Source organism: Coenobita brevimanus, chromosome 6, assembly GCF_032717465.1.
Source record: "Coenobita brevimanus isolate Jiangsu-jjx chromosome 6, ASM3271746v2, whole genome shotgun sequence".
NCBI classification, from domain to species: Eukaryota; Metazoa; Arthropoda; class Malacostraca; order Decapoda; family Coenobitidae; genus Coenobita; species Coenobita brevimanus.
In genome coordinates, this window is record NC_136959.1 from 58,155,803 (window position 1) to 58,181,732 (window position 25,930).

The 25,930-nt window shown below is 38.8% G+C and overlaps 3 protein-coding genes across 3 annotated transcripts in view; all 3 read left to right on the plus strand.

The window, feature by feature from the left end:
• The window catches only part of EMC1 (ER membrane protein complex subunit 1), a 63,876-nt gene extending 59,254 nt beyond the window's left edge, over positions 1–4,622 (plus strand). Inside the window, exon 19 of the mRNA XM_080272453.1 lies at positions 3,500–4,622. The gene's annotated coding sequence lies outside the window, so the exon portion shown is untranslated. The remainder of the gene's footprint in view (positions 1–3,499) is intronic.
• Positions 1–9,381, plus strand: part of LOC145399939 (uncharacterized) — a 152,693-nt gene extending 143,312 nt beyond the window's left edge. Inside the window, exons 2-3 of the mRNA XM_080272454.1 lie at positions 4,617–7,409; positions 7,621–9,381. Coding sequence (XP_080128580.1) covers positions 4,833–6,941 — 2,109 coding nt within the window. The 5' untranslated portion in view covers positions 4,617–4,832 and the 3' untranslated portion in view covers positions 6,942–7,409; positions 7,621–9,381. The remainder of the gene's footprint in view (positions 1–4,616; positions 7,410–7,620) is intronic.
• Positions 9,382–12,314: 2,933 nt separating this feature from the next.
• l(2)05287 (WD repeat-containing protein l(2)05287) overlaps positions 12,315–25,930 on the plus strand; it is a 32,039-nt gene continuing 18,423 nt past the window's right edge. The window contains exons 1-6 of the mRNA XM_080274153.1: positions 12,315–12,541; positions 15,562–15,652; positions 17,116–17,226; positions 17,756–17,956; positions 19,531–19,634; positions 22,382–22,572. Coding sequence (XP_080130279.1) covers positions 12,390–12,541; positions 15,562–15,652; positions 17,116–17,226; positions 17,756–17,956; positions 19,531–19,634; positions 22,382–22,572 — 850 coding nt within the window. The 5' untranslated portion in view covers positions 12,315–12,389. The remainder of the gene's footprint in view (positions 12,542–15,561; positions 15,653–17,115; positions 17,227–17,755; positions 17,957–19,530; positions 19,635–22,381; positions 22,573–25,930) is intronic.

The following is a 25,930-nucleotide window of genomic DNA, read 5'->3' on the forward strand; positions in this document are numbered from 1 at the left end:
CAGTCTTTTGCTCTGTTATGGTTAAGAATGTGATTATTAAGTATGAGTGTATTTATGTGGTCATTATGTTTTGTTGATTATACTGTTTTAGTTTTCACACATAATATGAAGTAGTTGAGGTGAGATAGCATTTATTATGTGTCTTATAAAGTGCAGAACTGATATTATGATATATATTTTTTTGATTTTTATGTTATTTACTTAAACATTTAACATTATATGTTTAGCCAATGTAAAGCACTTCAGTTCAATTTGGTTGCATATTAGCATATTGTTATTATTGTTATAATGGGGAGAGGGATGGCATTAGTAATGAATGGTAAAGGATAGATTATCTTAAATCTGATGCATGCAGATGATGTAGTGATGCCTGCAAGTAGTGGACAAGAGTTTGGTAGATTAGTGCAGAGTTTTGTAGTTGTCTGTGAGCATCATGCCTTGAAAGTAAATATTGAGAAGCGGAAGGTGCAGGTTGCTGAGAGAGAAGGTGATGATGTTATGGTGAATAGAAGGAGACAAATTTGCAAGAAAGTTTCAGTACCTAGGTGCAGTAATAGAAAAATAAGGGTATATGTCCAATGGAAATGGAAAGTAGAGTGTCAAAGGGAAGGAAAATGGCTGGTGCTATAAAAGCCTCGATAAGAAGGAGAGGTTTGAGTGTGGTGGCTGCAAGAGGCTTGCATGAAGTCATTTTAGTGCCTGCTCGAACATAAAGGTGTGAGACTATGGTATGACATGAAAATGAAAAGTCAGGTGTAAAAGCAGTGGATACGGGACTGTTGAGAATTGTGTATGAAGTGCAGAGAGTGGATAGGATAAGTAATAATGTGGTTTGTTAAAAATGGAGATAAGGAAGTCTGTGGATGCCCATTTGGAAGTGAGTGCTTAGATGATTTTTCCATGTGGTGAGAATTGGGTGTGGAATAGAGTGGTGAAAAAGGTATATCTGAGCAAATTTGAAAATGGGAGGAGGTGTGGTACACCTAGAAAAAAGTGAATAGACATAGTAAATGATTGTGTGAGGAAGAGAGGTATTGGGGTTAGCAAGGCAAGGGAACTGACGAGATCAAGCTGGCTACATGGATTTTGTGCAGAGGAATACATGACCAGAGTTTGGCACCCCATTTTAACATGACAGTCATCAAATTGACTGTCAGATTATTATGTGAGTGTGAAACTATGTGTGGAATGTTTTTTGAGCTATCAGATAGAATTGGGAATTTGTGAGTTTGAATGGGAGCGTGGCCCATTCAGTTGAGCAACTTTGACTACTCAGTATCTCATACTGTCAGAATCGGGAATTTGGGGGTTTGAATGGGAGTGTGGCCCATTCAGTTGAGCAACTTTGACTACTCAGTATCTCATACTGTCAGTTTTTCCCTGGCCTTCTGGACCTCTACTTCACTCCACGTTGGGGCAAGAAAGGAGGTGTGCATGATGGTATGATAATTTTTATTATTATTGCATGTATTATTATTATTATTATCCATCCATAAATCTATCCATCATCCAATCCTACGTTGCCCCATGAGGAGCGTAGGAGCCCGGGGCTAGACAGTTGGTCCTGACATTTAATATGAGAGTGACCAGCCTCACTCATCCCTGAGTGGCATTACTTGAGCAATAAACCCCAACCACCCTTTGGATATAAACCTTCCCCAGCTCAATCCAATTGGAGTGCAGTAATTACCCACTAAACTACCAGGCGCCAAAATTTGGTTATATGGTTACCTGGATTCCTGGTGTACAGGAAACCATTTGGCTTGTCACTCAGTGTAGTCACCTACAGGCAGAAGGAAGAGGAAAGAATGAAGGAAAGAAAGACAGAAGAGGGAGGTGAAAAGTCACCCGTAGGCAGAAGGACAAGGAAAGAATGAAGGAAAGAAAGACAGAAGAGGATGGAAGGAAAGAAGGATGGAGGAGAGGAAGGGGCAGACACCCGAGTGCAGCATTACATCGTATTATTATTATTACAGTATTATTATTATTATTATTATTATTATTATTATTATTTCATAGGTACAGTATATATCTGTATTCCTATACAATAATAGTCTATTCTCATTCCTGTTTGGTGAAACTGGATCACTTGATGAGTATAATATACTAATGATAAGTTGCTTAACATCAGCATTACATTATTAATTTTGCCTGTGTGGGTATCATTGATCCTTTCTGTCATTAAAACATTTGTTAACATTTTGCTAGTGCTTTTTTTTGTATTCTTTTAGATTTTTCAGGTAAAGTTCAATAACCAGTTTTATCAGAATGCCACATTATTCCCAGAAGGGTCTAGTTCTTGGTTTCATTTGTATGTCTGTAAAGTATCGGTGTTCAGGAACGTACCAGTAACTAATTTGCCTCATCTTTAGGATTCGTAGATGCTTGTTAGTTTGTACCAGAATGGATCAGGAGTATAAATTATGTTTTGCGTTCCAAAATTCTTGGATTTATGTTGTTGAAAAACTTAGTGTGATGGTTCAGAAGTGTAATGTTATGCAGTAGTGATAATAATAGAATAACACCTGGAATAAGATAACAATGTGTATCTGAAAGCCTAAGATTATTGGTTATCATCATCATTGACATTCTGAACAGGAGAAGTTGAGATTACTTTATTAATTTTATTCTCATGCTTTTTGTGGCAAATTGTGGTTGATTTGCATTTTCTGTTATATAAATCTAGTCTTATTAAGGTATTACAAGGTAACAGTATTGATACGTGTGTCTTTAAGTTACATATGACTAAGTAACAGTGTTGATATTTGTGCCTTGAATTCACAGTGCTGTGAATTATATGAAAAAATTCTGTTTTATCTCCACATCAAATAACTTTTCCAAATGTGGAGTCAGGAGTCCAGGGGCTTAAATGGTGAGTGAATGAGCATGTGGTCCAATTAATTGGGCAAAGAACTGATTAATTCTATCAGTTTTTTTCTTCTCTGTCATTACTTCACCCTAACCTCAGATAGGAAAGCGAAGTTGTGATGGTATAGAATATAATTCTTCCAGTTTGGGTGTACTTTCTTGTGTTTTCACACATTTTAATTCTCTGTATGCATAGAATGATTTATGCTTCTAATAAGTTAATTTGGGTTATAATCTAATCTTTCCTTGTTAAGGAAATAGGTGTGAGCTTTTGTAAAGGTATCTAATGTGTGGTTGTCCAGGTTGGGGGGCATTTCATTTATAGAGGGAAGATTTATTTCCTTTAACTTGGAATGCAGTCAAGGGAGAGGACATGGAGGGATGATAAGTCAATATAAAGTTGTGGTAGGTTATGAAGTAATAAATAATTATTGAGTGAATTTGGGGCCTTAAAATATTGGAATCTCTGATGTAAAGTATCACTTGATGAGAAATTATAGTTATACTGTATATCTTATGAAGTACCACATGGTATTTGCTTTGTATAATTATAGTTGTGATTATTAGCACTTAAAAAGTAACACTTTTTTTTTTTTTTTTTCAAATCCTGATCCAGCAATGTCTTTCACAGAGAACTGGAAGTTGAGGCTGATGAGAAAGTAGCTCCAGGGTGGACCTACTCGCATTACACAAAAATGTACTACCCTCCATCCAGCCAAGTTCGTATGAAAACCATTAATAAAACAACTTACACTTTTACTTCAACAATCCATGCTCTGAAGGATGCAGGGCTGACATGGCCAGAGGAGTTGACTGAGATGAACACTAGTTCTTTTGTCAGTGTTGTTGGCAGCCATACAACTATGTTGAGAGGTTGTCATGTTGATCAGGATACAGTGAAGTGTGTTGTAAGTTCAGTTACAACCAAGTGTACCATCCACATGATTGTTATATTTCATCAGCCTGTCTCTGATGACATTTCTAAAAAGCTGACAGACTTATTTGACAGTAATAAAATATCGGAGGAATTAAGTAATCACTTTAGGATTGCTTATTTGTGGGAAAGCCCTAAGAGTTATGTCCAGATAACATCAGTCAAGGAATGTGCTAAACAATTTTGCTGTCTTCTGACAAATTCAGACAGCAAACGGCATATAAAAAAAACTGTTACTCTTCTGGACCCAAAGCCAGTCTTTGGATTGATGCCAAAGGGCACAAATTTAAAGACTGAAATAAAATCAAAAGAGTGGCCAACATCAGGAGCTGAGATTGATAAAAAATACTCATCAAACATTGCACTCTCTAGGAGTGATGCATCTGATGTGGCACATGGTTTGATGAGTACAAGTTATTCTTCTAAATATATTTCCAAAGATTATTGTACCTTTGATGAGGGAGCAACAGCAAAGCCATTAAGTGTAGAAGCAGTTGCACAAAACACTGAAGGCTTTTCTGAAATTAAAACTGTTGCTGATGATGTAATACAGGGATCTAAAGAGTTCCTAAAACTACCACTTCATATTCAAGAGCTGCACCCAAACTCTGGACTTGTCAAATATTCTACACCAGATGACCAAAAATCCAAAACCTACCAAAATTCTTGTACAGGATTGACTGATCAGGAAAATATCAAGCAGGAGAGAGAAAACCACTTAAAATTAGAAGATGCTACTGCAAAAATGGGATCAGGAGGAGTGGAGCCAATAAAAGCCTCAGCACAGACAGTGAAACTGAGAGCAACAGCAGAGAATGTGACCACAGAAAAGAAAGTGGCTACAGCACAGAAGCCAAAAGCAACAGATGAGAAAGTGGCCACAACACTGAAATCAAAGGCAACAGATGAGAAAGTGACCACAACACAAAAATCAAGAGGAACAGATGAAAAAGTGACCGCAACACAGAAAGCAAGAGCAACAGATGAGAAAGTGACCACAACACAGAAATCAAGAGCAACAGATCAGAACATGACCACAATGCAAAAACCAAGAGCAACAGATGAGAAAGTGTCCACAACACAGAAATCAAGAACAACAGATGAGAAAGTGACCACAACACAGAAACCAAGAGCAACAGATGAGAAAGTGGCCACAACACAGAAACCAAGAATAGCAGAGGAGAGAGAGACCACTACACAGAAATCAAGAGCAACAGATGAGAACGTGACCACAACACAGAAATCAAGAGCAAATATGAAAGTGACCACAACACAGAAACCAGGAGCAACAGATGAGAAAGTGACCATAATGCAGAAACCAAGAACAGCAGAGGAGAAAGTGACAACAATACAAACAGCAAAACCAAGTGCAGCCAATGGGAAAGTAGCCACAACACAGACAGCTAAACCAAGTGCAGCAGAGGAGAAATTGACCAAAACACAGAAAACAAGAGCAACAGGTGATGAAGTGTTCACAGGAAGGAAACATGGAGCAACAAGGGAGAAAATGTCAGCAGCACAGAAATTGGAATCAAGAGCAACAGAGAAGAAAGTGACCACAGCAGAGACAGTGAACGTGGGCTACATGACACGATCCTCCATGAAAAAAAGCGAGCACAGAACATTTGCATCTGTCAGCAGTTCCGGATCCACTGGAGACAAGATAAAACCCAGTAAACTGCATACCTTAGAGCCATATACCAAAAAAACATATATCTGTGGAATAACTAAGAAGTGCTATGGCATTCAAGACCCAAGGAAAAATGAAAAAGTTATGTTGCTTGTTGGAGCTTCAGGAAGTGGCAAGACTACTTTGGTAAATATTGCTGCAAATTACCTTAAAAATGACAAAGGAACAGGAGATCTGTTTGAAGTAGTACCTAGCAACAGTTATGGCCTTCCCACTACAAAATCAGTCACTGCTTACGCCTTTTGTTTTCATGAAAATGATACACCATTTACCATCATTGATACACCTGGGTTAACAGCTGATATGAATAAGGAGTCAGACACTTGTGTCCAGGGTTTGAAAACTCTTTTGACCAGCAGTGACTTCCCCATTCATGCCATTGGCATAGTTGTTTCCTCTTGCTCAGCCCAGTTGACAATATCAGAAAGACATTTATTGCAATTCTTTGTGATGCAGTTTGGGGAGAGTATGGCAGATCATATTGTTACTTTTGTAACATTTGCAGACAGCTTGCAAAGTTCTCCAGTTCTTGAAACTTTGAGGCAAACTGGAATAAAAAGTAAGCTTCAGCTCCAGCTCAACACTTCAGTATTAACAGAAGTTTCCTCCGATTTTGAAATAGCCTTTTGGAAACAGGGGATAAAGAGGTTGAAAAAATGCTTCGCACATTTGGAGGGCTTAATGCCCCTTTCAGCCAGTACATTAACAGGACTCCAGAATAGAGCATATTCATCAGCTATCACTAATGTGACACAAGAACGTCTGACAAAAGAGGTGTCGCTTCTAATGACACTTCTTCATCAAGATAAAGAACTGAGTAAAAAGTTGAAAAGTTGTGACCAAGTATGGGAACTTGCAACAGTGGTGCACCGTCTGCAGTCTGTGACTGGCAGTGTGACTGTGAATGTTGAGGAGACTCTTCTGGCTGCAGTTGAGAAAACTGCCATGGAGCTCAGTTTATCTTCAAAAAGTTGCATTGAGTTTCTTTCATTAGCAAAGTCAAGAGGCCTTCTCACTGCAGGCAAGGAGGTTCTCCACAGCCTGGCTCCACTCTATGAAATTGCTAAAATAACGAAGCCTGATGAAAGGAAGCTCCTTGAAAAGATGTCCAAGTACTGTTTTAGGTGCAAAAACGTCCATTCCCTGGAACGTAAAGTATACAGTGGGATTGCAAGTTACATTAAAGGATTTGGAGAGAGCAGGTATTTGATATCATATATATGCACCCAGTGCTCATGTGATGTCATGTGTCATAAGGACTACCCATTCCAGGAATGCAGCTTTTCTCTTGATGAACTAATTAAGCATACTAGAAGAGTTTTGGAAGATCTCTTGGTGGAGTTCTCTATACCAGGATTCTCAATGGATGTGAATTTATTTATGGATTACTTAAATGATATTCATAACAATAAGTTTCATAACTTTGTCCAGGATCTGAAACAAGAATGACAGCTCATGAATAGTGCTATTCATCAGTAGTAGCTGATTCTGTATGAAGTTTGAGCCTAGTTATGAATCATTAATTGCCATATCTGATTTCACATACTGTGCATAAGCAGAAAAAATTGTAGTTTATGTATATAATAAGGATGGAGATTGAGAGACTGACTAGAAGGGTGTCTGTGAGTGAGGGAGACAGGGAGACGAAGAATGAGATGGAGGGATGGAGTGAAGAGATAGCTATATGAAGGAGTTGGGTGTGAGTTGGGGGGAGGGCAGCCAATGGCTAAGGACTGAATGACCTAAAGGCAATTTAGTTGTGGCTACCCCTTATGGGACTAAGGCATCTGGTAATAGATATACAGTGAACCCTCTGTAATTCGGACCCGAATAATTTGGAAATCAGTTAATTTGGATCTTTTTTGACCACCAGACAAATAATTTTAAAATGGATATAATTTGAATTAAACAAGACAAGTCTGAAAAGGGTTCCAGTGATAAGTGGATGTGAACAGTTTTTGTAATGATAAGTGTAGTAATAAATGTAATTTTTAAGAACTGTACGTTACCTTCGGTACAGTTAAGTGTACTGTATTCTACTACTGTGTCGCAAGACTTCATTATGAAGGTTTGACACTATTTTATTTATTGTATTGTGCACTCTTTGAGTATTAAGTAATAATATAAGTACTGTATTGTTCAATGTTTTTGTGAAAAAGCCATGTCTTGGTGAGCGTGGGTGTGATTTGGGGATAGAGGAAAGCATGAGATCCAATAATTCAGAATTTTTGATAATTTAACATGGGGTTCCCCCCAATTAATCCGAATTATAGAGGGTTATACTGTATAAGGATTTTTTTTTTTAACCTTAGTAGAGTTTGCTTACAATTCTTGTGCCTGTTTTACAAATGATTATATGTTAATACTGTATTTAGATATTTCAGTGACATGGTTGTAGAAGTGCCAGGTTAGAATAGACAGTGCATTAACACATAATGTTTTAGAACCAAGAGGTGATTAGAGATGTTTCTGTAATGCAAGCACTGTTTAAATGTGAATTTTTTGCTTGTGAGATGACATTAGGAGTCTGCTTATTCAGATGGTGGGTGAGTGAGAATGTGACCCAATTAACTAGACAGACTCTAGGTTAGTTCTCTTCTGTCAAGTTTTTTCATGTCCACAGATCCTTGCCTCACCCCAGTCTTAAGTGGGAAAAGAGTTCTGGATGGTGGTGGTTATGAAAGCTGGCAGACATGACTTGATCTATGGCTTAAATGATATGGACTGTGAAAGTTTATCATCAGACCCTTCCATGTTGTGAAACAGATACTGTAAAAGGGACTGATTGTTACCATTACCATTTTTATATAGATTCTTATAATATAAGGCCACTTCTCTCCATCAAAAGTGTTAACAAAGCAGAGATTATTTTTTCACAGCCACCAGTGTGCTTTAGATCAAGGTGATAATTTTCTTTTTTTGTATTGTATTGATTTCCATTTCATCTATTGGGTTTTTAGGTGCTGGAGCAGTCCATCAGTCATTCACACCTTAAAGGATTTTTATACAAAGTTTTTCACTCTAGCAAACCCCCCATATGGTGCATCACTTGAATTTCCAAAGAATTTTCACATGCAAGGTACTTCGCTAGAACAGAACCCCATTTTGTGTTTCACAATAGCAAAGCCCTGTATGTTCCTGCATCTGCTTTAATACAGGTGTAATTCTGTGCTTGTCTAGTTAGATACCAGATCATCATCATCATCATCATCATCTACTGGTGTGTTGCCCCATGAAGAGCATAGGAGCCCAGGGCTAGGCAAGTTGATCTTGACATTTGAGATGAGAGTGACCAGCCTCACTCATCCCTGAGTGGCAATACATAAGCAATAAACCCCAACCACCCCTTTGATATGGAAACCTGCACAGGTTCAATCTGATTGGAGTGCCTTAATTACCCACTAAACCACCAGGTGCTATAATTTAGTTATATGGTTACCACCCAGCATAGTAAATGGTTTCCTTGTGTATGGGAGACCATTTGGCTTGTCACTTAGTGTAGAGTCACCCATAGGCAGAAGTAAGAGGAAGGAATGAAGGAAAAAAAGACAGAGGAGGGAGTGTAGAGTCACCCGTAGGCAGAAGGAAGAGGAAAGAATGAAGGAAAGAAGACAGAAGAGGATGGAAGGAAGAGAGGAAAGGGCAAACACCTGAGAGCAGCACTACATTGAGTTAGTGGATGGTGAGCGCCCCCACCTACCACTAGTGTGATATTTAGCTAGGATTTCAAGATCATTGTTCATATTCCTTTTTTTCTATACATTAATACACAAGTGTAAGTAAAGTACTGCATTATTATTTCTCTATATACTTCTTGTGTAGCTGATGGATGTAAATTCATTAATGTACTGTACTGTTAAGAAATGGTTGATTAAAGGGAATAATATTGTACTGTACTTGATGGACTGCCCTTGTAAATAAAATGTTTTTGGCAAACTTCTCATGGAAATTGTGGGCAACCATCATCCGGCCACTTGATATTATCTCTCTCTCTCTCTCATATATATATATATATATATATATATATATATATATATATATATATATAGGTGACTCTTGCAGTGACAGCCAAATGGTTTCCTGTATCCCATGTAACAATTTACTCTTCATGGTGGTCACCATTATGACAAGATGTCGTTCTGTGTTCAAGTGGGTAAGTTGCTCCAACCAGGTGGAGCTTGTATGTGTTGCACCTGAGGGGTGGTTGGGGTTAATTGCTTGTACTCTGCCAGTCACAGGCAAGTGAGGATGGTCCCCATTGCTGTAAGTGTCAGAACTGAGTAGCCAGCCCCAGACCCTTGTGTTTAGGCTGTAGGCTATGGGACAAAATGGGATTGTTGATGATGATGGTAAACTGCAGCAGTACAGTGACTTATTTTATTCTGGCTCTAATAACATGATCAGTATATACTGGCATCTTTTATTGTTTACCTTATTATCCCCAGTCTTTTTTATTCAGTTCAAGAAAGGCCTGTTACTGATGGCTATATCTAACCCCACCAGTTCAGAAAGTGTCATAAGCTAAGTTTAATGAGTATTCTGCTACTGACAATTTTTTTTTTTTAATCAGGAAATTTAAAGATTGATGATGATGATGATCATCATCATCATCAAATCTTGTGTTGCCCCATGAGGAGCATAGGAGCCTGGGGCTAGGCAAATTGGTCCTGACATTTAAGATGAGATTGATCAGCCTTACTCATCCATGAGTGGCATTACTTGAGCAATAAACCTCAGCCATCCCTTGAATATGAACCTGTACTGGGTCATTCTGATTGGAATTCTGTAATTACCCACTTAACCACCAGGCTCCATAATTTGGTTATATGGTTACCATTCAGCACATTAAATAGTTTCCTTGTGTACAGGAAACCATTTGGCTTGTCACTCAGTGTAGAACCACCCATAGACAGATGGAAGAGGAAAGAATGAAGGAAAGACAGATGATGATAAAGGTAACATGTGTATTTTGTTCAGACTAAAACAAAGCAACTATGTTCAACCAAGTGAGGGCCCTGTCAGTCAGATACAGTTGTTAACTTCTCCAGTATGATGACATCTTTTGAGTTTATTCTGGGGTGTGGCAAAAAAGAAAAATTATCAGTCTGTTTAGACAAGGAAGTGGAAGTGAATAATATGCCATCATCAGACAAGGATGACATACTACCATCCTCCATAATGTCACCAGTGCAAGAAGGACAGTGCTGGATGACGATGGGATGGAGAGGGTCTGCTACATTGAGAAATAGTGTACTGAGATGTACAGTACAGTAGTAGGCAGGAGCCACTCATCCACTCACTTGATACAGTACTACATTCCTACAGAGTTACAAGCCATAAGATTTTTTGTAACCCAGGACTGTACTATGATTTGCTTCACTGGGTGGTAACTATGTAACAATGAACACCTGATGGCCTAGTGGGTGAAGGTGCATCAGCCAGATGTGACCAATAATGGTTTATATCTGAGGTGTGGCTGTGGATTATTGTTCACATACAGTTATACTGCTTGGTGGTAAGTAACTATAAGTCATTTTGCTCTAACTTGGCCTAAAATTGCCGTCTTTCCATGTTGAATGCTGAGTTGGAACAACATATTAGCAATAGAAAATAATGTGAGTTACAAAGTGGTGCAACGGAAAGGATGAAGAGCCATTGCATTGTCCTTTTCTGCCAATGAACTACTTAAAATAACCTGCAAAAGGATGAAAGTCTTTGTCAAGTTAGGGTGAAAGAGGTATAGTGACTCGTGTTAAATGCCTGGACTTAAGTATTGTAACCCTGGCCTCAGTGCTCTTTGTCGGGGACTGAAGGATGGTTATGTATGAATGTGGAGAAGTTGTTAAAGCTGAGAGTGAGAGTATATGGAGTGAATGTGTCAGTGAAGGAGACTATCATGTGAGTGAGAAGGGAGTGAAGAGTATAGTTTACTGTAGATGGTGTGGGTTAATGAGTCAGTGAAGATGATGCTTTAATATGAAAGTGCCTAAGAAGCTTGAAGAAAAACAGATTTTGCAGAAATGAATGAGTCATTGAGTATGTGAATAGGTCAGTGTAGACTGAGAATTAGGGGGTGAAGAAGAATGTATAGATGGTGTGAATGAAGGAGTCATCGAAGAATGATAAGGAAATTAAGATGATTGTAGGCATATGTTGTTAGTGCGATTGAGCAAACGTTAAGGAGAGTGAAGACAGAGAATGAGGAAGTGAAGAAGAGTGCTTAAGAAGAAAGTATACTGTACATTGCTATGTAAATTTCATGCAAAGGGAAATTTAAAAGTTGGTAAGTACATTTGATTTTTTTTTTTTCTTTTTGGGGGAGGCCCATCGTTACAGTTATCAGAAGAAGAATGATGAGGGAGTGAAGATTGTAGGCATATGTTGTAGGTTATTAAGCAAATGAGAAAGAAATGAAGGAAAGTGTAGAGGATGAAGACAGAGAATGAGGAAATGAAGAACAGTACATTAAGTAGAGGGAAATATACTGTAATGTAAATTTCATACAAGAGGAAGTTTAAAAGTTGGCGAGTACATGTGAGTTTTTTTGGGGGGCCTCATCGTTACAGTAATAGGAAGCATCATTATTGTATGGCAGCTACATTAATAATGGTTCCACCTTCTTTTGATGCATAAGCACTCTATACGTCCTAGAACAGTGAATACTTCAAATAAAATCAAATCTGCTTCCCTCGGGCTGCTTTTAGAAGGGCTGCATAGAGAACAAGAAGAAGACGCCCACAAAACAACAGTCAACCAACCTGACACTAATAAATGTGCATCGGGTCCAGCCCTTCAATCAACACCAAGACCAAGACCATCTCATCTAGTGTGCTTTATGTGGAAACATTGAAGCATCGTCAAGTTGCAGCACTGGTGTAATACGAGAATCACAGCACCATGGATCAGGATAAAACTTTGCATGGGCGCGAGTCCTTGACAGATGCAAAGGCACGTGGATCTTCACGAGAGGCACACGAGAAGATAATATCAGTTGCCACCGACTGGGGGCCAATAGTACAGAATAAGCCATTACTTTCGTCAGATTCGAGGTAACTGCTTGTTTTATATGTACACACAAATATGAGTAGAACATTAAACAAAGTACGGTAGCAAGTATGAGGCCTTTACCCCTAACCAGTATGAAAGAAACATTTTTTCATATTATTATTGTTGACATTGTGATTCCAGTTTTGTAAATGTGCTTCCATTAAGCAGTACCAGACTTATATCCTTTTTTATCTACGGTAATCTGAGAAGAGATGAGCCTCAAGCTTTTGAAAGCTGGCAGCAGATTGGTTGTCAGAGGGCATTCATTTTATTATCGATGCATTTAAAGTTATTTTTACTCTGAGGGCTGCAATAACCATTTGGTTATAAAATTGTCCAAATAAAACATCAATACCAGCCATTTGTATAAATTAATTTTAAAATGCGGCCTAACAAAGTTTATTAGGTGATGTAGACACATTTGAAATTTTGAATTCTCGGGACATTTTAAAACTATTTATAGCCAGATATCTTTGAGTTAGTTGTTTTGCAAGGAGGGACGCTAACCCTCTGCCACCCCACTTGTTGATACGTATAGGACCAGTAGTTATTGGGATTTATGGTGGGTATTTGGATCTGATCCCAGAAATGCCACTGTTAAATGGTCCAAGATGAAGTTGATAGCCATTGTCCAGAAGTGCCATCATTTCATACCAGATTTTTTTTTTTTTTTTTTTTTTTTTTTTTTTTTTGTCCCATGAAATTGATGTTACTGATGGGTGCTAGTGAGAAATTAATATCCTTTTCACCCTTAAGATGGGCTTCAGCTAACAAACTTATGGGGTAGCGAACACAGCAAATCATCCTCTTTGTGGGAGTTTGAAAACTCGTATAGTGGTATTGTACCAAAGTCCTCCAGGCCTATCCTGACAACCTAAACCTAACCTCATTCGGTGTGCGTTAGTCTGTTTGCTTATTAGTATGTCTGTCTATCTATCTGTCTGTAGCTAGATAGCTTAATCTCAGAAAGGGTGACCACAAACAATTCTCTATATGTCATTGCCCTCTTCTATCAGATTGCTGTCCCTTCTGCTCACACCAACCTTATACATATACATAGCCTATCCACTTCATCCCTGTATCTCATCCCGTCTTCCTTCCTCCACCTATCATTGTCAGCTAATTTATGCCCAAGCCAGGTTCAGGCCAGACTTGGTAAAGAAGAAGGCTTATGTAGCCCAGTATATTACAGTATTCACTCACTCTTTGAAGGGGAGATTAACCCTGCCCACTGATCTCTCATTTTCCAGTCACAGATGTATGAGGTGCTACCCAAAGTTCCAGTAATTTGAATATTATAGGAAAATAAGTTACCTTACCACCTAATTCTCACTGTCACCTTTGAAATAGTCCCCTTGGGCATGTGTACAGTGGTCCCAGCATTTTTTCCACGAGTCCAGTTATCCCTGGAAGGCTGCAGGCGTGATGGTCTTGAGTACCTCTTGCGATTCTGTCTGGATCTCCTGTCAAGTCAAATCGACACCCTTTCAGCTGTAATTTCAGCTTGGGAAACAGAAAAAAGCTGCAGGGGGCAATGTCAGGCGAATAGGGTGGGTGGGGAATGACTACTGTGTTAGTGGAAACCAGGAACTGCCAGACAACAATTGATGTATGGGTGGGGGCATTGTCATGATGCATGACGCAGTCCTTGTTTTTCCACTGTTCTGGACATTTGCGGCAGATGTTCTTCCTCAGATGCTGCAAAACTTCACAGTAATACTTTCTGCTGACAGATTGACCATGTAGGATGAATTCCTTGTGAACAGTCCTTTGGATATCGAAGAAAACGATCAACATTGACTTGACATTCCTGCGAACTTGATGCACTTTTTTCAGCATCGGTGAATTGGGAGACTTCCATTGCAATGACTGCTGCTTTGTCTCCGGGCCATAACCATAAACCCATGATTGATCACCAATTATGACCTTGGAGATGAAGGAGGCGTCATCTTTGATCCGATTCTTGAGCTCCCTGCAAACTGCAGCATGATGTTCCTTCTGCTCGTCACTCAACAGTCTTAGCACAAATTTTGCAGCGATGCGTCTCATGCCCAGCATATCCGACAAAATGCGTTGCACGTCCCTGTATGACAGTCCAACAATATCGCAAACATCATGGATAGTTCGTCTGCGATCTGCAAGGATTGCCTGACGAACATTTCCAATGTTTTCTGGTGTTGTTGCCATTGACGGTCATCCAGAACAGTCATCATCTTCAATGGATGTTTGTCCTTTCTTGATCCACTTGTACCAGAAAAATGCCCTGCTTTGGGACATGGCAATGTCACCAAAGTCCTGCTGAAGCAACAGGTGAGTTTCTGCAGCCGTCTTGTTGATCTTTGTTCCGCGAGGTCTGCCATTGCAAATCCGCCAAACCACCTACACACCACGTTACAATAGCAAGCAAAGCTCAACAACAGGGCCAGGGCCACACTGATGCACAAGGGGTGCTGCTGACTGCTCGTAGCAGCAAAAGGCAAAATTGCAAACAGTTGGCTCCTTGTGTTCAAATTACTGAAACTTTTAGGTAGCACCTCGTATACCACACATCCACAACAGAAAGTTTTGAAATATATTTTACACAGTTTTGGTTGGAAGTGTTGATAAACTTCCTTCTTTTCCATTGTTTTTACTAAGTAACATCATTAATCATGTCTACCTTAATACTGGTGATACATGAGCTGAAAATCAGTTGGGAATGTTTGTTTAGAGTTGGGGTGTAAAACATTACACACATTATTATCACTTAGGTCATCTTTTGTCTGCTGCATGCCAGGCAGTAACAGATATACAATTAATAACAAAAGTCCTGTTGCTTCTCCATCTCTCTTTATGATAATTCTACAGTCCTCATGAATTTGCAGCTGCCCACACTGATGACTATTTAGCCACTGGTTATTGACATCAGTGTTGTTTGCCTCAAACTTGCCTGCCTAATCAAGTTGATGGAAAGAGAAGTATGAGAGGTGACAGAGCTTTTGTTGCTGATAGTGCACTACAGTAATGAAATTCTATTTTCTAGGTTTCTTCTGGTTGTATCAGGAAAAACGGTGAAGGTTCTGAGCACTGATAGTGGCAAACTTCTGGAAGAACATCTACATCATGAGCATAAGGTATTTGTTGTTGTGGTCAGGGATTTCACTCCACATTTTACTTGGCCATTGATGAAGTTATTACACAGTACTGTATTCTGAAAAGTTTGATGAGCTCTGGTGATCACATCAGTGGGTTTCAAGAGTCATTGGTCATTGCCTCATTGTATATTGCAAGAAAGTGGATTGATAATTACAGCCACAGCTTACAGGAACAAAGAACCAGGTGTACTGTGACAACTGTACAGTTGGCTTCTAGACCTATGCCATAGCATTTTCACACGTTATTTTTAGACCTCATCAGTCCTGGGTCCAGGATTGATGACAGAATATCTCAGTTGATTGTGGGTTTGGGTTGATGTAGCCCATAGCTATGGGTTTATATCCAAGGCAGGGCCGGAGTTTATGTGCTCACATAATGTCACTCACTAGTTAGTAACTGGTTACTCTTGCCTTAAATGTCAGGACTGAGTAGCCTATACCCTGTTTGATTGAACTGTGCACCTGAGATGTATGGGGTGAGTAGGGTGTGTTTGATTCGCGGCTGCTGATTGGCCACTGATGATGCCATTGAACTAAATGCAGGCATGTACTATTGGACAACATACGCACATAAGTGTGCACTGTGGGTGGATGTAGTGCAACGTGCGGACATAGATGGAAACCGTGGGTGGATGTAGTGCAACATACGTACATAGTTGTACGCTGTGGGTGGATGTAGTGCAATATACGGATGTAAGTGTACACTGTGAGTGGATGTAGTGCAACATGCGGATGTAGGTGTACACCGTTGGTGAATGTAGTGCAACATGCGGATGTAAGAGTACACTGTGGGTGGATATAGTGCAACATGCGGACTTAGGTGTACACTGTGGGGAGATAATTTACTAGCATCTGTTGTTACAACATCATCAGCAGCCAGTCGGCAGCTGCATATCAGACACACCCTACACGCCCCATGCATCTCAGATGCACAGGTCAATCAAACAGGGTATAGAACTGAACTTGTACACTTCTTATGAGACACTGGAAAGAGGATTAGGTGAAGAAAAAGACGAAGATTTAGCTATTTGTTTTCTCATTGGTGTGTGTGCCAATGACATATTTTATATCTAGACAAGATTTATATAACTTAGTAGCTAAAGGCATCTCATATTGGCATAGTTAATGAAGGCTATGTTTGACTCCCCAGTAAAAAAAAAGTATCTTTTAATTCCTTCAGTCTAATGATGTCATGCATTTTGCTGTTGTTGCTGTTAGATTAGCCTGTTAATTCAGCAAGGAAGAGCTTTTCAGATTGGTGGGTTCAGATATCACTTTTATTTATTCCTTCATCAAAAGAGGTCTGTCTGGAACAAAAGAGAATCATTTGGTTGAAGCCCCCCCATAAAAAATAAAAAAATAAAGATTACGAAGTGTTAACAAGAACTTAAAAAAAAAAAAATATTATAGTGCAATGATTATTCATATATGTGTTGTTCCAGATTATTGGTGTGTGCCATGTAGAAGAAGGAAAGGATCAGTATGTATCCTGTGATGAGAGTGGCCTTGTGTGTTTTTGGAAACTCCAGAGTACCAAAAAGGATGATGTGGAGGTAAGTGGCAACTGATACTGTGTTGTTAAATGGAGATGAGGGAACTGGAAGCACCGAATGTCACGTATGAACAGTCTCTCTATCTGCCTATCCATCAGTCAGTCTGTCTGTTGCCAGATGCATTAGTTCTGTAAGGGTTGGTCTTAGACAAATCACCTCCACATTGCTCTGTCCTTTGCCATTGTGTTCTGTTTGAGGAAGTGTTATATCATCCTCATATTTTGCTGAGTACTTAATTGAGAAGGGCACTTTCATATGGTGGCACCAATGTAACCAGGCAGTTCTGCTGCCCAATTATGCAAACGTTCTTCAGCTCTCTCTGTATCCAATGAAAGGAGGAGGATGGAGTGCAGAAGGGCAACTTTAATTTGCAGCCTACCAGTTTCACGTCAAGATGAGCCTGGAACCTCAACAAAAGCCAGTCAGTAGGTTCCAAGGAAGACAGAATGTTAGAAATAAGGATATGCGTCTTTTCTGGTATTTGAAACAGTTTCCTTCCATTTATATGCATTTTTTTTTCTTTTTGCAGAAATATGCTCTCAGTATTAAGCATATCAAGAATATATCAGCAGTTGCTGCCTTTGAGTTCTGCAGAAGAACCCGTGAGCTGTTTTTGGTGATTGACTGTAAAAGGAAGACTGGAGCATTGTACAGGTTTTCTCCACCGTATAACACCAGTAAATGTAGACAGAGAATGATGCAAAGATATGTGCAGCTTGGACAAAACAAGGTAAGTGTAGAAATGCTTGAATTGGACAATAGGTCTTTGCTGTACAGCAGTTTGCCCCTCCCCCCCATTTTTTTTTCATTCAAAGTACAGTATATGTCAGAAAAAATGTCCTTTGTACCTCTGTTGCAGCTTGGACTGGATTGGTCACAGACAACACATGCCACAGTTGTAGATTAGGCCCACATGATAGGACACAAAGAACACACATAGTGGAGTACTGCACAGTACTTCATACACCAAGACGCAGGCACCAAGACGCAGACATAACACCAGTGGTTTAGGGGACCTATGGGATAACTCCATAGTGGTGGTGGTTTATCTGCTGTCAGTGGGTCTGCTTGATCAGAGACACCATTGTTGAGCAAAATAACAATGACCCAGTTCATAAGATCAAGTACAGTAAAAGTCCAATTCTTCGGCATCCAATTCCCCGGCAAATCTGACATTTCGACAGTTTTGATAAATAGTCCCATTTACGAAAATCTCTGATCATTCGGCAGATTTTCCGATTTTTTTCGTCAGTCTTGAAATTCTCCATGAGGACCCTCTACTGCTGGGGACTTCTTCCAGCAGTAGCAGAGTCCAGTCAACCCCTTCTATTGTACATATGTAATTAAGGAACCTACTATAAGTTTAGGTAAGTGCATGTGAACTTGTAGGCCTACTGTACCATTACATTTATATACAGTATGTTCACTAATTTCTTTATTTTTCATATTCATGTATAGTACTGTATTCATTACAGTATTGTACAGTATCAAACAGTATACAGTACTCTCTCCAAGCACATTTGTAATGATATGAGTAGTGATGATAGTGTTCACCGAAACATATAAGGTATTGAGTGGGTAGGGTTTTTGATAATTCGGCAATTTTGATTTTTCGGCACTAGCCTGGTCCCATAGATGCCGAAAAATAGGACTTCTACTGTATATGGAAAAATTGTGATATTTTAGAAAAGAGAAATTGACTAATAATGAGGATTGGCTGAAATTATATTTGATTACAAGTTATATTAAATGGTTGAAGAACTGGGTTACCTGGATATATGACATTTTTGGATTGGCATATATATATATATATATATATATATATATATATACCGGTATTTTTTTTTTAATAAGAATTTTGGAATCAGAGGAATAGTAATAAAATAAGGACCAGTTTTTTCAGCTTACCATGTAGGGTTTTACCTTTGCAAAAAAACAAGTGGTTAGTTGTTTGAAAATATTATAACTTAACATTTGAAAATTACAGTACAATTTGAAAATTACAGTACAATTAATATTCATCATCATCATCATTAGCTCAACCATACCGCCTATTACTGTAGATGGAATGAGAGGATCGAGAGAAAAAAAAAAAGTTAAAATTCATTTAACCTTTTACCCTTTTCACCACCCTGTTTATCTACATTTTCTCCTTATGATCATACCATATAGCACACATGCTCTGTGATACTATTGTCAACAGACTTCCTTATTCACATAATTCACAAATATTGTATTTTCTTATCCTATCCACTCACTGCACTATGATAATACTGTAATTGTTTTTTTTTGTTTCCCTTGCAGATTGCAGTGAGTAGTTCTGGGAAGACTCTTGCTGTTTGTTCATTTAAGCAACTCATCATCCTGCAGAACCACAGCCCTGACCATTCTGGGGGGAAAAAAGACTGGTATGAAAATGCAACTGAGACAATTAATGTTCACTGAAAATCCATAAAACTTTCATTTATGTATTTATTTATTTATTAATACCAGACAAGAGTTTGGTAGACTAGTGCAGAGTTTTGTAGATATCTGTGATTGTCGTGCCTTGAGAGTAAATGTAGAAAAGAGTAAAATGTTGGTTATTGAGAGAGAAGGTGACTCCCAGTGTGATGTTACAGTGGAGGGAAACTAGACTTGGTGAGAGAGTTCAAATGTCTGGGTGCAGTGATAGAAAAGAAAGAAAAATGTGCAAAAGAAGTGGAAACTAAAGTGACACAAGGAAGGAACGTTGCTGGTGCTATGAAGGCCTTGATAAGAAACAGAGGCTTGAGTGTTGCAGCTGCGTGAGGTTTACATGAAGGAGTGTTAGTGCCAACTTTAACATATGGGTGTGAGGCAATGGTGTGGCATGAAAATGAAAAGGGTGAGAGCAGTGGAGATGGGACTGCTGAGGAATGTATGTTTAGTACAGAGAATGGATAGAATACAGAATAATGTGATTCCTGAAAGATGCGGAGTGAGGAAGTCTGTGGACACCAGAATCGTTAGACAGTGCACTGAGATGGTATGGCCATGTGGAGAGAATGGATGACAATAATGGTGAAAAGGGTATATCTGAGTGAATTTGAAGGAGGGAGGAGGTGAGGTAGGCCAAGATGGTGAAAGGATATGGTGGATGAGTGTGTGAGGAGGAAAGGTATGGAAGTTGATGAGACTAAGAGACTGACAAGAGATTGAGCTGGCTGGATGAGTTTTGTGCATAGAAGTGCTTGACCAGGGATTTGGCACCCCTTTTTAACATGACAGCATTCGGATTGTCTCCATTGGTTAAGTATATGTGAAGCTACAGAAGGCAAAATTTTATGGCATATCAGATGGAGCCAGGATTCCGTGGGCTTGAATGATGACTGAATGGAAGCTTGGCCCATTGAACTGGGAAGACTTTGGCTGTCTGGATGTTGCTACTCCTCACCACCCTAGGATGGGAAAGGAGGTCTGGATGATGATGATGGTGATGATGATTTATCAGGTATTTATGTTTCTCTTATTAGATGACAGTGGGATTATGGAATGATAATGGAAGATTTCCACTCTAACCCACTAAACTATGATGGTTGTAGTATGTACGGGATATGTTCATGATTGTTCTTGTTTCCTTACGTGGTCTGATCTAGAGAGCTTTCTGAAGGAGTAGGACCTTCACATGCTTCCATCGTTAATGGTCTATAAATATAAATGCTGTCATTAGGCACCATTGGGTGTTGTGTGGCCTCAGTGAAGGGATGTTGTAACTGAGGATTTTTTTTTTTTTTTAATGTGTCCGACTCTGGGCATAGGCTTCACAGCCTGCTATCAAGGCCCAGTAGTCCTCCTACATACCGTACACCTCTACATGTCACCACTTGGCGCTAACACCCACCATCCATGTTGAATACATGCTAGGACTGTCTCATACAGGACTGGTGTATTGGTATTAGCGGGGGTATTTTTACGACATGTCGGCAGTTCTTTTGGTAGATCAGTAAAGCCTGTAAAGCCACTTCATTCTCTGTTGTATGTTCTGTTGTGTCCAAGTGTAATGTAGTTTATGAAATATGAAGCATAGGATCTTTTTGTGAATTTGACCACATGTATAAGTTATACCATATGTTGATATTGTGTGCAAGAAGTTTGGTAACTCTGTGGTCTTTGTTTATTTTATTGATGTTCAGTTGCAGGATCTTTAGGTTTTGCTATATTTTCTTTTTGATGTTTGTTTTGTGTGTCACAGTAGTCACAGATTCAGGATATGTATAATGAACATGTGATGGCAGGACTGGTACAGCAGATGCAGTCACTCTTTGCAGTGGTTGCATCACACTGTATATTTTCTGTGTGAGATTTCTGTTTTGCATGTTGGGCAAGTACTGTATTGGTTTGCAGACCAGCGCTGATCTTGATGTTTCTGGCTAGGATGAGTATGAGCAACTTACAGGCTGGGGTATTTGCCAGCTCTGGGTGAAAAATTTGAAGAAGTGTATTGTCTTTGAGTGTATCTTTGTGCTTTCATTCTAAGCCTATTGTCTCCTGTTCAGGGGATGGGCAGGATGTTGAGGGACATTTGATTATCTGGCCAGATCCACCATATCATGCATATTAGTGTTGTCACGTGAAAGTATCCTTCTCCAGCACTAAAAAGGAATGGTTGTGCAATAAGACAATAATGCAATAGTTTTAGGTGTATTCTTCTCATGTAATTGCTCTACCTTTTCTTTCTAAGTTGGCGATTGGGAAAAATATGTGTTCACATAGCCTTTCACAGTGTAACAGCTGAGTCTTTGCTTTAATCCCATAAGCTATATATAAGGATCTTGTGTCATTTAACATTTCATTGTGATCACCTGTTACATATACCACATGGTTATGGTATATTTTGAATCAGCTTTTGAAGGAGCATTTGTACTACTGGGGGTCAAAAGTTATTTTTTATTCAGGCTATTTTTAGATCTTTATGTTATTCAGCTTAGGTAGAGCCCTTTAGAATAGCATTTTACATGAACACATGAAAGATATTGAGTGTGAGTTTCTGTATTTTACTGGCCTTTTCATATTTCATTTCTTGAATAATTATCACATACCTTGCATAGATTTTGAATTAAGTTTAGGGTTCAGTATCCTGTAAGCAGATGTTGATGATGATTGATCCTTGTAAGCTCAAACTGATCTTCCCCAGGTTGATTCATAAGGTAAAAGATAATGTGCACCCAACTTGTGTGGCGTACCATCCATTTAAGGACATTGTGGCTGTTGGGGACAGCCAAGGTCGTGTGGTGCTCTGGTATGAATTTACCTCAACCCGCGCACAGCAGCAGACATTCCACTGGCATGAACTGCCTGTAGGACATCTTGCGTTTTCTAAAACAGGTATAGTTATGTCTGCCTTCTGAATATACGGTAAAATATGTATAGTATATAATGACATAGATGATACAAGAAGTGTTCGATGTATGGTATAATGCATATCTTTTATACGTGTATGTAAGATTATCCTCAAGATCTTCTCTTCCATAATGTTTTAATGAACAGTAAAAGGAGTCTCCTTGAGCGCTGCAGCTAAGAGAAGTAAATATGTAATGTAAATGAAGAGAAGAGTGGCTAGAACCAAAAGGGTTTGGTGCTATGAAGGCCATGGTACAAAATGGGTTTTCATAGAGGCTGCATGATGATTGCATGGAGGCATTTAAGTTCCCACATTAATGTTTGAATGTGAAACTTGTGTGACTTGAATATGAAAACTGAAGAGTAACATGAGTTTGTGTGTTCTTACCTAATTGTATCTTTACAGGAATGAGTCAAGCTCGTACTGTCCCGTGTCTTAAACCATTTTTATTGTACATATCCTTAAATTTATGAATTGTTTTGGCACACACTATTTCATTTGGTAGTGCATTCTACTGATCAATTGCCCTATTTGGGAAACTAAAATTCCTTATGTCTTTATCGCCTCTTTTTATGCAGTTTTTTGCAGTGTCATCTTGCTGAAATGCATTTATATAGCATAATCATGTCTCCTCTTTTCCTTTTCTCCTTTAGTATAGGCAGATTCAGTTTTACTAGTCTTTCTTCATAGCTTAGATCCCCACGAGAGGTTCCGGTAGATTCATTTTGCGTGATTCTTGGACTGCGATGATTAGAAGAGTCTCCTAACCCCAGTCTGTTTGCATCTAGACTTAAATCATTCCAGCTAAGCAATCTGTTATGAGCTAAATGAAAATACTGGACATCAGAAATAATATAATTTTAAAAACAGTATTGTAATGAAGCGGCTAATGAAGACACCGTGTGAATAGCTTTTATAAAATTCCCTTTTTTTATTTGATCGCACTTTTTTTTTTTCTCTTAACCATGTTTCTGTATAGACGTGAGTCCCTATGTTTCCTAGTGTGTGTGTGTGTGTGTGTGTTTGTGTGTGTGTAGCGGCCCTTTGAACTTTTTCAATCTTATCTATTTGTTTTTTGAGATGAGGACTCCAGACTACTGACACATACTCCAGGGTTGGTTTGATGAATGATGTTATTATCTTTCTTAACATGTTTTCATTTATGTATGTGAATGCTATTCTCATATATGCGAGCAGTGTATACGTTCCGTACCTTCTTACTGATGTGGTCAGCCGGAGATAGTCTGTTACTGATAATCACACCTAGGTCCTTCTCTCTTTCTGTTGTGTGTAGGGTTTTATTTCGTAACGTATGATCCCAATCAGGTCTTTTTCCACTTTTACCAAACTTGATTACATGACACTTGTCCACTTTGAATTCCGTTTGCCATGTATTGCTCCATTCATAAAGTTTATTTAATTCTTCTTGTAGCTCTTTACAAGAGTCTGCATTGGTAATTTTCCTTTGTATTTTTGCATCATCAGCAAACATATTTAGATAGTTTTCATTTCCAATGTTGCTATCTGTATCATTTATATACACAAAAAACATGATTGGTGCCAGCACTGAGCCCTGTGGAACTCTGCTAGTCACTTCCCTCCATGATGAGTAATTTCCCTTTAGTACTGTTCTCATTTCTCTTTTTTGAGAAAATCTTGCATCCAACAATACAGTTAGCCTCGGATTCCTCCTTGATGGTACAGTTTCCATAAAAGTCTTTGGTGCTGTACTTTGTCAGATGCTTTCTTGAAATCTAAATAGATACTGTCCACCCATCCTTCTCTTTTCTGTAATGTGTCTGTTACTCTGTCATAGTAGCTCAACATTTTAATAACACATGATTTTCCCTTTCTGAAACCAAACTGTCTTTCTGTTAACATATTGTGTTCTTCTAGATGATTTACCCAAACTTTTCTTATCAGCTTTTCTGATACCGTGCTTACAACACTGGTTAGTGATACTGGTCAGTGGTTGAGTGGATTTTGTCTATTCCCTTTCTTGGATAAGGTAACAGTGTTTGTTTTCTTCCAAATATCAGGTAGTTTACCTTGTCTCAAGGATTTCTTGAAAATTAAAGATAATGGTTTACTTAACTCCTTTACACATTCATGTAGCACCCAACGTGAAATTTCATCAGGACCATTTGCTTTTCCTTTGTCTAATTTATTTAGCTCCTCCTATATTTCTTTTTCTGATATTTGTATATCTGGTAATATGTGAGGGCATGCATGTTGCATATCATCCCTCTCAAAATTATTTTATTCTGTAAAAACTGAATGGAAATTCTTATTTAGAGCTTCACAAATATCCTTCTCTTATGTATAGGTGATCCCCTCATCTGTAATGGATTGTATTTTATCTTTTACTTTGGTTTTGCTTCTGATGTAGCTGTAAAATAGCTTCGGTTGATCACTACTTTTATTTATGATGTCCTCCTCAAACTGTTTTTGGGCTTCCCTCCCTATTCTTGTATAATTGTTTCTTGCTTGTTTATAGTTGTTATATGCCCTTTCACATTTGTGTCTTCTGTATCTGTTCCACAACAAGTCTCTTTTTTCTTCTGATTTTTTACATTCTGTACTAAACCATTTCTTTATTTTCTTTTCTGCTTCTTTGTGCTGTGAGGTGTACTTCTGGACTCCTATTTCACAAAGTTCACAGAATTTTTTATATAGAGCATTTAAATCTTGTCCTCCAAGCTCCTTTTCCCAATCTGTTTCTAAGAAGTACTTCTCAAGGTCATGGTAGTTTCCCATTTTATAATTTAGGCTCTTTTTGTAACTTTCATTGCTGTTAACTATGTCATATGCAATCCTGAAGTTGTAATTTAGTACTGCTTGGTTGCTTTTGCCGAATGGAGGGTGATACATTAAATTGTCAGTATCGTTTTCTTGCCTAGTAAATATAAGATCTAGCACTGAGGGTACATCGAGTCCTCGTTTTCTAGTGCTTTCCTTTACTTGTTGCGTTAGGAAAAACTCTTGCATGATATCCAGGAGCTTTTGGTTCTAACAGCTTTCTTGGCTTATTATATCTAGAGTATTCCAATTTATATTTGTGGTAAGTGGGGGCACTCACCATCCACTCACTTGATGGAGTGCTGCTCTTGGGTGTCTGCCCTTTCCTTTCCTTCATCCTTCTTTCCATCCATCCTCTTCTGTCGTTCTTTCCTCTTTCTTCTGCCTGCAGGTGACTTTACATTCCTTCTTGAGTCTTTCTTTCCTTCATTCTTTCCTCTTCCTTCTGCCTGTGGATGACTCTACACTGAGTGACAAGACAAATGGTGTCCTGTACACCAGGAAACCATTAACTACACTGGGTGGTAACCATATAACCAAATT